Source organism: Lineus longissimus, chromosome 9 (assembly GCF_910592395.1).
Source record: "Lineus longissimus chromosome 9, tnLinLong1.2, whole genome shotgun sequence".
Taxonomy (NCBI): Eukaryota; Metazoa; Nemertea; class Pilidiophora; order Heteronemertea; family Lineidae; genus Lineus; species Lineus longissimus.
This window is the reverse complement of record NC_088316.1, coordinates 2,039,292-2,050,398: the sequence shown is the minus strand read 5'-3', so window position 1 is coordinate 2,050,398 and position 11,107 is coordinate 2,039,292. Positions and strand designations below refer to the sequence as shown.

The 11,107-nt window shown below is 42.7% G+C and overlaps 1 protein-coding gene across 2 annotated transcripts; it reads right to left on the bottom strand.

The window, feature by feature from the left end:
- Positions 1-2,997: 2,997 nt before the first annotated feature.
- LOC135493907 (protein arginine N-methyltransferase 9-like) lies at positions 2,998-10,904 on the bottom strand. Of its 2 annotated transcripts, XM_064781556.1 has the most exons (10): positions 10,837-10,904; positions 8,875-9,184; positions 8,297-8,533; positions 7,616-7,783; positions 7,085-7,258; positions 6,408-6,588; positions 5,959-6,154; positions 5,093-5,681; positions 4,569-4,728; positions 2,998-4,104 (listed from the first exon to the last, which is right to left on the bottom strand). In XM_064781556.1, the coding sequence occupies exons 2-10, from the start codon at positions 9,180-9,182 to the stop codon at positions 3,751-3,753; spliced, it is 2,367 nt and encodes a 788-aa protein (XP_064637626.1). In that variant the 5' UTR covers positions 9,183-9,184; positions 10,837-10,904; the 3' UTR covers positions 2,998-3,750. The 2 variants fall into 2 exon arrangements, with proteins under 2 accessions (XP_064637626.1, XP_064637627.1); XM_064781557.1 differs by lacking the exons at positions 8,297-8,533; positions 8,875-9,184; positions 10,837-10,904 and adding an exon at positions 8,229-8,239.
- Positions 10,905-11,107: the final 203 nt, after the last annotated feature.

Genomic DNA, 11,107 nt, shown 5'->3' with positions numbered 1-11,107 from the left:
ATTCTGAACCACAAATAAATTATTGTGTTAGTTTGACAATAATGAGAACTTAATCAGTGTGGAGTGTGAGAAATCTTTGTGTCATGTTGATCTTAGTGTTTAGAAGCTATTTATGTTTGCCTCACACATGCCATTATTGACGGAATCGTTATTCTTTGTCGTGAACATTTTTGCATTCTTTAGTCTTCTGTATATTGCAAATTCACAAAACTTGAGTTTATAACAAAAATGTACCGAATCATTGATTGAAATTTTACTTTGAACATTCAGTAAAATGGTTCTTTCGACCATTTTCAGGTTGAATATGAACCGAAATAGCACTACTGGAACATAAATTCATTTTGTTTATAAACTGGTGTCAAAAGTGGGTTAATAGTGAGGTTTAGATTTTGATCCGAGAAGGAGGTAACATTTTGCAATAAATATTGCATTGCCTGTTGACGGAAATGCAATGAGTCGTCAATGTCTGATTTGCCAAGAAACAATAGTCCAAAACAATCAACATGACATGATGACGTTAACCAGAAAAACAATCACCTTGTTCTCATTCTTGTATCAGCATCTAAAACCTCTCTAATATGACTTTTTTAATGCAATTAGACTTCTCTCAAATTACTCTAGACGTGTAGTAATTATTTAGTAATTATGTCAATTAATTATTTAGTTAATTCAGTTCTCTTGCTACTAGATTGAGACTTGAAGAACCTGTACTTTTAGGTTCTTGATTAGATAAATGAATTAGTTGCTTCTTAGTTGATTGTCCAGAGCATCCCCATCATGTTGGGTTCAATTGATGTCTGTGGTCGTAGAATAAAACCTTTTAAAATGAATTCAGACAAATTTTTATTTTTTGTTTATTTCTGGAGCTTTTTCCTTCTTCTGATTCTGCTATCGGAATTTCTGACAGTCAATAAACAAACAGTCAGTCTGATTTTGGTAACAAAGTCGGCCGTCCTCGAGAGTTCCACCACAGAGCCCCAGTGCTTTGTGGTCAGGGTGGTGTCCTTTGCCCAGTATTCCTCTCTATTCTTCATTAGGGAGCAGGTCTGAAGCCACAGTGCCCCAGAGCTTTGTGGTCAGGTCGGTGTCCTTTGGCCAGTATTCCTCTCTAGAACTCCTTGAGGAGCAGGTCTGAAGCCGATGAGCTGGAGTCCAGCTCCACAATCCAGCATCCCAACACCTTCAGACAACACCAGTCTGTCTTCAGGGAAGAGCAAGAGTGACTAGAACAGACAAAAACAAAGTTGGTGGATCATAAAACTGCCAGAGCTCCCTACCGCACAAGCTCTGCCTCAACTTTCAGCATGGCCTATTCTTGAGGCTGTACTAGTAGAAAGCACTCTGTATGAGTGCACCCCTCTGGCTTACTCTAACAACTTTGGCCTCGTCTGTAGTTCTGTCATCAGACCCCCAAGAGTTTGTGATCGCTAGGTCACTCACCCAATCCCGATAGTGGTGATGCAAGCGCATGAGAGTCGAGATGTATGCTCCGAATGTCTTATTCTGACCCTCAGTCTTCTGAGTTAATGGAAGACAGAACATTTACTGATAATGGCTAGGGACATTATGACCTGCATAAAGAAAATGGACACCAAACTTCCCTGCACGCAGAGGCCAGAAACCTTTTAAATCACACTCGAAGAACTTTTTTAGTGAGGACCCCTTCCCCTTCATACTGATCTACCGTCATTGTGCGTATCCATCCTTCAGGAGATTAGGAATGACGTTCACTGCCGGGAAGTTGGCGTGCCTCCCCTAAAGAAATGCCTACAATATAGGTCCTCTTCCGGGCAGACTATGTCAAGCTTGGAGTGCTGAAGTGACCTACATTGTCGCTGTACTTCTCATAGGTAGCTGAACGAGTCAGCTAGTGGCATTCCAGGCTCGACTGACATCATTATATCTTTGTGCCGGTGTCTTCATGTGCCTTTGACACTTACCCAATCCCTACCCTTTCTTGGGTAGGGTTCTTCAACACATAAATTCAGATATCACAGGACTTTTTTCCAATCTCATTGAATGACTGTTGAGTAGCAAAGGGGGAGGGGAGCAACTAGAGTTGTCCAGTTAGTACTGGGATTTCACAGGTCCCAGGAGATGATTCTGATCATTCCAGAGTTTGAAAGACCAGTTCTCTTACACCAGGTACCACCTAATTGTCTTGTATCAGGTACTGGTCACCCAATGAGTAGTGCTGGAGAAGTTGTCAAGAAGTTGGGGGATTTCATCAGTCGAAAGAGATGGTTGTGGTCAGTTCAGTTGTAAGACCATTTGTTCTGTCATGTAAAGTAAAGTAAAGTTTGTTTATTATAGTGTCACCCCTAATGAAAGGGCCAGCCAGCTTTTTGGCTTATGAGACACTCTTCACTTCCAAACTCCTATCTCTAATGCCAGGCGCCTGGCGAGAAGGCAGTTTGTACCCTATGTTTAACCAGCTGGCGGCTAACCAACCGGCCGCATCGGAAAGAGGTTACCAGCGGGCCTCGAACCTTCGACCTTCCGTTCACGAGGCGGGCGCCTTAACCACTAGGCCATCGAGATCGAGATCGATGTATCAGGTACTGGTCACCCAAGGAGTCTTGAGAAGTTGTCCGGTAGATATTGGGATTTCACCAGTCTCATGAGATGGTTGCGGTCAGTTCAGTTTGCAAGACCATTTCTTCTGTATTCTGTCCTACCCAACAAGTTGTCTTGTGTCAGGTACTGGTCACCCAATGAGTAGTACTGGAGAAGTTTTCTGGTAGATATTGGGATTTCACCAGTTCATGAGATTGTGGTCAGTTCAGTTTGAAAGACCAGTTGTCCTGTACCAGGTACAACCAAACCATGCAGTTGTCCTCTATCAGGTACCACCAAGTATGGATTGATCTATACTTGGTTTCACCCAAGTAGTACTTTAGGTAGTACGTGAAGCTTATGATAACCAGCAGGAAGAGTCAACACACTCGGGGAGGAATTGATATTGAGGGGAGATAAAAAATGAAACAGAGAAATATCTGAAATATTTTTATTTTTATTTACTTACATTCAAAAGTATAAATTCATACTTTAATGTTAAAGGGAACCGCCCCTGCCAGTTGTACCAGTGAGGTCTTGGCAGTGAACACTAACAGTGGTTTTCAGAGTTACAGAGAATTCCAAATACGAAATGGATGATAAGATGTTTGATATAAATTAAACTGTCACACTACTAATAATAATTAGAACAATTTAACAAATGATTCCCAGAGATAATCACAACGATCTGGGACGTCAACAGCACACGTTCCTCAGTCACATTCACACTGAAATTTGACACTTCACCCGCTGACATGACCATCACAATCCCACATTTCCCTCAATACAGGTACATATATTCTTGAAAGGGAATTTCGAAGGACCAGCACTTTTGCCTGCTATCTACATATTCTCGGGCGGTGGAAATACACATTCTCAATTCCTGTTTATAAGTGCGGCGCAGATCAAATGTCCAGATTCTCCCTGATGAACATGTGGACAATAGGGCTTACAATAGGCTCTCATTCAATAACTCACGTAAGACTTGAAGATGCATTATTACTTTGATACCGACTAAAGCCAGTGATAGCCACTATATTGATTGTGCGAAATTCACTTTGAGTATCGCCTGCAAGAATATCTTATCATTCGTAACAAAGTTTATAACTTTTCTTGGCAGTATACATTGGAAACCATTTCAACCATATCTGACCCCCAAGTCCATCACTTTTATTTCATCCATATCTGACCCCATCACTCTAACTTAATATCGATACAACTGTTTTTAAGAATCACCCGCACAGACAACTTATCGCCAGTTTTCAAGACTTTCGTCGTCTTCACCATAACGGCGGCCTGTTTCCAATGTGAATCCGTATCGAGCGTGCAAAGCTTGATGTTATCAATCAGCGTGAAATCAAACCAGTAGAGGACAGCAGTGGCACGGCCATCTTTGATGACTTCCACTTTGTGCAAGTTCTCCTGTTCCAGAAATGACGGTACGTTCCTGGTGGACTTCTCGTTCAGGTTGAGCGTGAGTAACTTGAAAGGCGCGGTGAGTCTTGTGTGAGGTAACGTAAGAAGGTCGATGTCGACGTGCGTGGTCATCTGGAATGAAAAACCGACAAATAAATACAAGACTGTCTTCTCATTGTCTACCCTCAAGTCTAGCAATGTGTAAACCCTCAGTGAAAAAGTGTAAACCAGAAACAGAAAGCGTGATTCTAGATTTTCTGATGACTCTTGAGACGTTTTTCCTAGAGTCAAAGGGTAAAATATCAAGGTTCTTTTGAGCCACTGTGCATAAACTACTATACTAGTCAGATTTCTTCAAAGTTTCGTCTTCCTTAAATCTAATTTTGGGACCCAATACAATTTCCCAGGAAGGGGTTTGCTAATCAAGTAAAACAATTCTTCAGTGGAGTCCAATGACTTCTTCTGTGTTCAGCCTGATTTTGGGGATCTCAGACTATAACAGAATAACTGTGAGTGGACAGTTTTAACTGATAATACTGTGCTACACCATAGCAACATGTAAACTATAATGGCACAAGAATCTGATAGGTATTTACCTGAAAATCGTTCATGAATTTTGCAACTTCGAGCCCTAGGGTTGTGGCATCTCCGTCCTTGACTTGACTATCCTGAAGAAGGCTCTGGGACTCAATGACCATACCATAGGCTGTCACTTGGTTCGGGACCACGTGGCCTTCACGATCCATACACTGGAGCCTGAAAATAAACAGAGTAGTACACTGTAAAAAATGCCATTTTTGCACAATTTCCGAGGAATTAGGGAGCAATTTTTTGTTAAATCCAAAAAAATCCTTTAAAACTTTTGGGTCAAAAACACAGTTATCCATTGTTGAAAAACAAATTTCATTTTCTGTAAAAATTTTTAAAAAGCTTTTGGCATCAACTAAAAAGATCTTACCGGAAGTTTAAGAAACTCACAACAATTGAGATTGTCATAAAAAGCACATTCAGTAGTACAGTAGTTAGGTACAAGTGCTAAGTTGGCCTCAACCAGGAGAAGAAGGTGACTAGAACCCCTGTCCTCCCGATTCTCAGACACCCACTACCAAACTACACCAACCTTGCCAAGGCCACATCCTCCAGAACCTGCTGCCTTAACGCACCACACGGCTCTACGATCTCACTCAAGATAATATCACAGTTTATCCCCAATTCGTCAAAGTTCCGTCCGGTGAACGTCACTTGATCCATGGAGATCTTATTCCCCTCCGCAATCGCACTGAGGAGCATTCGGTGTTCGTCACTCATCAGAAACACGTGCAAGAACCCCAACTTCAAGGCTTGTAATCCCAAAGGTGAGAAACCAGAATTCAGATCAAAAAGTTGTAAACGGGCGTGATTTTTTGCTTTCAAAGTCTCCATGGCCATGCAGTATGCCGTGTTCATTCGTAAATTATTCAGACACCCCATGACCGAACGCTCCAAGAAATGCATAGATTTGTGCGTTTCATTGTCGTAATTTGTCGGACTCATTGCGAGGAAGGCTTCGGTGATCTGCTCGATGCTGTCCGTGTCGATGCTGGTCTCGTTCGATGGGTCGTGGTGGTGAATGTGACAGCAGCGTAGTTCGATGTGGTCTTCAAGGCACTGGGACACGATGATTGCGACGTCGTCAGGCTTGACAGTCATGTTTTCGCGGTGTCCTACTCCTGAAAAGTTCAACAGAAATCGACGTGACGGAGACTTAGAAAGGACTCTGTGATGTTACGAAGGAAGTTGCACTGCACATTCTTTAGAGTTAGGCCAACCTGAAATTCACAAGCCATGTCAAATATTTGCCTCCCAACACTGGCAGAAGTCATAATTGGAGATCAGCATCAGCAGAACATGACACGTGGTGGCACATAGTGGAAAGCAGAAGTATTATCCTCCTGGTCCCCAGTTATCCCTTTAAAAATGCACAAGTCATTTCCGTCACAACCTTACCTGCTGCAGCCAAATGATGATGTAATATCGGGAAGACCGCCTGCTCCCAGCAGGTCGGGGAGTCTGGCGCTGTAGAGAATGTAACATCTGTGTCCAACTTGAGGTCGAACCACATGGCGATGGCGTCCAGACGGCCAGACCTGATGACGGGAAACTTAAACTCTTTTAAGGCACCACACGTAGAATTTTTGAGATCCTGAAGGATGGAGAAAAATCAAATGAAAGACGATATTCATGAGAAGGGCTTGTATTGGCCAAGAGGAGCCGCATAGCCCAGTGCCGGCAGTCACACCTCTTCCTCTTCTTTGCATTTGACTGGTCAACCTTTCACCATGTTGGTCTTCAAGAACATGGCAGGGTGACGCAAATGACCTGCAATGACCTCACATCGCCGCAAAATTCTCGTGGAAAGGACCATTGACCATGGTCACCTACTATGAACAACTTACTTCAGGCGAGTTGAAATCAAGCTCGAGGATTTTATGGGCGGCAGTAAGCTGTTTGTACCCTGATCGGACCATGGCGAGTTTCTCTGTCGTGTACGGGTCCTGCACCACTTCATCATGACCCGTCGCACAGACGATCGCCAAGGAACTGAGATCAAGATGGCGGATACCCGAGTATAATAACCTGAAGAAAATATATTGACAGTTATAGACTTCGACAGGCTTGTGTATAATTCTGGGTTCATAAATAATTAGCCTTGAACCCATGGCCTCCTGATCACCAAGTTGGATGCTCTTCATGTGAGCCACGGCCCCTCCTAACCCAGTTAGAGACAATCTTCTTTGAAAATTTGTCTGTCTGGCCCTTTTTAGCAGGTTGTCATAACAAGCGTTACGCACAGGACCTGTCCCTTATCTCTGAAGGGTGTTTGAGTAAAGAATGTATCCGCTAAAGATGGGGGAGTTTAGAGAATGATTAGGTAGTGAGGTGTGTCTGTTGGGGAGGGGCTTACTAATGCCTATATTTATCCACACAGCAAAGATGGCTTTGATGCGTCGCTGACTTCTACAGATATTGGGTTCACAAGTGGCCAGACTGACGGACAAACTGACTGACTGACGAACAGAACGAACAGAGGGTATTTCAACAACAAAAGACAATAAATGGAAGTGTACCGTACCTATTCTGGTTCCTGATAGCTTTGCTCTCAATCCCACACGCATAAACGGTAGCGCCAGCTGGTATCACTTGTCCCGCAGGCTGCAGGAGCTCTGACCAGGCGTGCAGGATTGTGGGGACGATGTGCTCACCAAGTAATCCTGCGTCCACTGTCTCCGTCACGACAAGATCAACTCTGAATGGAAAAGAGGAATTATCAACGTCAGGTGGAAAAAAGAAATGTGCTAGATATATTTTAACACCAAGAAAGAGTGAAGTTAAACTATTTTCTCTCTTAGAGAAAGAGTGAAGCAAAACTACTTTCACTCCTCGTAAGAGTGAAGTGAAAATGTTTTAACTCCAGAAATAGTGAGGTGAAACTATTTTCACTCCAAGAAAGAGTGAATTAAAACTGTTTTCACTCCCAGAAAGAGTGAAGTGAAAAGGTTTTCACTCCAAGAAAGTAAGTCAAAAATAACTTTTACTTACAGACAGAGTGAAGTTTTTTTTTAAATGTCATCTTCTTTATGTTCTAATTTCTTGATAAATTTACCTCGAGTCAAGATCCTGTCCAACTTTCAGGTCTGTAGACTTCTTGTGGAACAAGTTGACAGACTCTCCCATACCGTTGGCTGCTAACACATCCTTAGCTAGTTCATACATGGGTTTAGACATCTCACAGGCATAGGTGACATCGGCACCAGACTGGACAGAGAACATACTGAAATAGAGATGCACATCATGAGTAATACTAAAATGGCGTTGGATGATGAATTTTTCTTCCGCTCTTGCGAATGTTCTGTCTGGTGCCATTATATCTGGCGTTTCAGTCCATTTCACAAGAAAATGGCACTGCATGGAAGAGAAGCCAAGAAAATAGCTTTTGGTTGCCCTTGTATAGGAAATAGGTACAAGGAAACTTTAATTTACATCTCATAAGGATGAGTAAATTGCAGTAAAGTGCCTTGCTTGAAACCGCAAGACATATGGCAGTGGCAGGTATACAGTGTTTTAATTATGACTGATAAGCTCAACACTGTTTGGCTTGGAGCATAACAAGGACGACGTAGCTTAGAAATGTTTTCAATTGTATACAATGTCCCTTTTACTACTATGGTTTGCCCAAGAACCCAACGCTCTTAGTCAAAAGTTCCAAACTTATTTACCTCAATAACCCAGTCCCAAAGAGCCCAAGAGCCAAACAGTCTTAGTCAAAAGTTCCAAACCTATTTACCTCAATAACCCAGTCCCAGCCCCGATGTCCAGGACCCTACTCCAGCCATGATCAACAGCTCTCTGGATTGAATTCTTAAAGCTCTCATTCCTCGTGATATCATTTAGCATCCGGAAGTGCCAGCGTTCCACGAGATGACTGCAAACGTTTTCAAGGTTCTCGCGAGCGCCGAGGAAATCTGGGTCGATTCTTAAAGCTCGTCGGAAACAAGAGGCGGCTTCATCTACATAACCAAGCCTGCAAGGCAAGATATCAAATACAAGATTGCTTGAGAAAGATAAAGCATGACAAGTTGCCGTGTAGCAGTAATGTGAGGCTGGGATCTTGAAAATTCAAGAAGTATGCCAAAAAGGTGTGACTTGCAAAGATCTGGCATGGCATAGTGAAAATACAGAGTTCAAATGAATCCTGCTTCTGCGTCTGTCAACGAGATAAATTGCGATTTAGTGCAAATTATTCCCTAATATTAGCTTATGGGTTCATTTTCAATAGTCAGCTAAATGTTCCTCTTGGAGAGACAATCCACTCTGTTATCATACATTTTTAGAATGCTTCAAACCAATCATCAACCAATTTACCTGAATAACTGTGTTCCCATTGAGTTCATGACAGACTCACACTCAGGGAACAACTCACATGCCTGCTCATAACACAGGAACAGGTCCTCTGTCCGAGACTGTGACTCAAGATCCCTGCACCATTCTTGAAATGCTATGCAGAACTTGGACTTGATTTCCGACTTCTTATCTGGATCCAGTTTTAAAACCAATAGAAAGTGCGCAAATGCTCGTCCGTAGTTCTGGCTAGTCCAACATTCTTCAGCAGATTTCAAGGATTGCGTTGCTATCTTAGCCTCTCTTTCTTCCTTGGTGGCACCCTCAGTCATTTCTACAATTAAATGAAATGGCCAGGGCCATTGTGCTCACCTCATGTGGAGGAAAGATGGATAAAGAGCATGGTATTGTGTCATGTAGTGTTAGGTTTGATGTAGGTCCAAGCAATTACAATTTCCCCAAAATGGCCAATTTACAGTACATTCGACCTCTGTGACCTTGAAAAGTAGGTCAAATCAAAGAAGACCCCGGATGACACATTGAATGGTTGTTAGAATTAGATGTACCTATGATATAAAATTGGTGCCAATCGGGCAAGTCATTGCTAGGAATAATGGCATTTTGAAGAATTTAGGATTTGGCCCCCTCCCTGGAGGCCAAACGGCAAATCAGATTGCACCAAACTTCGGTACCTAAGATCACCTGACCAAGGGGTACATGTGTACTTAATTTGTGATCAATAGTCATTGCTGTTAAGAAACGTGCCATAGTTACGGCCCGACGGCGAATTTACGCCATTTGACCTCTGTGACCTTGACAAGAAGGTCAAATTACAAACCTGTGTGTCATATACTGTATGGTGGTTTGATGTACCCATGATATCAAATTGGTGGCAATCGGGCAAGAAGTTAAGGAATAATCGCATTTTTAAGGTTTTTGGATTTTGCCCCCTGGTGGTCAAGTGGTGAATCATATTGGACCAAACTTCGGTCCCTGAGATCACCTGACTAAGGGGTAAATGTGTACCAAATTTGGTATCAATAGTCATTGCAGTTTAGAAACGTGCCATCGTTACATCCTAACGGCCAATTTACACCATTTGACCTCTGTGACCTTGAAAAGGAGGTCAAATCAAAAACCCGGAAGATATATGATGCACCTTTGCTAGAAGTACCTACCATATTTTTTTCAAAATTTCCCGACTACTATTAAGGGAGATATTGCATATTTTCACTTTTAACGTTTGGCCCCCTGGTGGCCAAACCATGAAACGAATCGGACCGAAACTTAGTCTCCAAAGTGTCATTACATAAGGGTACATGTGTACCAAGTTTCAACTCAATAGCTCTAACAGTTACGAAACGTGCCCTGCTAACGGACGACGGACGACGACGACGACGACGACGACGACGACGACGACGACGACGACGACGGACGACGGACGCCACGGTATGGGATAAGCTCACCTCTGCTAAGAGGTGAGCTAAAAAGTAGGAGATGGCCACAACAAACCAGTGACCAAGTAAAAAGCAAATCAGTCCGGATCAGTGAATGTCATGTGCTCCACAACCTGGCACCGGCACCGGGGCGGAGGCGCTAGACGGAGGCTCTCCACTCCAGTCTCTCGACTCAGACTTACTAATACTACTGAGTACTGTACCACCGATACCTCTGGTAGTGGTATAGACCGATGGCGACGGGAAAGCCCAATATGAATAAGACAATAGCAGTGTCATTTGACATGTCATCTGAATTACAGAGGCTAGCCAGCATTTAATTGATGACCAAATAGCAACACGGGGACACATTTAACCCGAAAAAACATCACGACGCTAGATGGCGCTGCGACCTTGACTTGCTGCAATGATAAATTCTTTCCTAAAAGCTTCCTAAATACCGAATTCTTGGCAAGAAACTTCAAATAATTTGAATCAGCAGCAGATACTCGATAAGGACACATCACGTAAGTCTGAAATAAACATTTACCTTGGTTTGAACTTTAGAGCATGAAAAATAAGACGCAACTCCAGTTTCGATTTACATGAAAAATAATCATGAGTTTGCATGCGACAGACGTACCTTTTTATGTTGTGGTTGTGTTTTACAAATCCAAAAATCCGATTTTGGTCAGTTCCATTACTACCGTTAATTCGCGGCTGTCTTCGCTTGAGTGGCAAGAGAACATTTATATATTCACACCAGCACAGTTCTCTCCTATAAAAGTTGTATGGTGTCAGCTTTTACACAAAATGTCCAA

What these genes read in the sequence shown, in the direction of transcription:
- LOC135493907 (XM_064781556.1), bottom strand. Translation starts at nt 9,182, where the DNA reads ATGACTGAGGGTGCCACCAAGGAAGAAAGAGAGGCTAAGATAGCAACG. An exon ending in GCTGGGACTGGGTTATTGAG is followed by an intron (nt 7,784 to 8,296) that starts GTAAATAGGTTT and finishes TCTCTATTTCAG; the next exon opens with TATGTTCTCTGTCCAGTCTG. An exon ending in GGACAGGATCTTGACTCGAG is followed by an intron (nt 7,259 to 7,615) that starts GTAAATTTATCA and finishes TTTTCCATTCAG; the next exon opens with AGTTGATCTTGTCGTGACGG.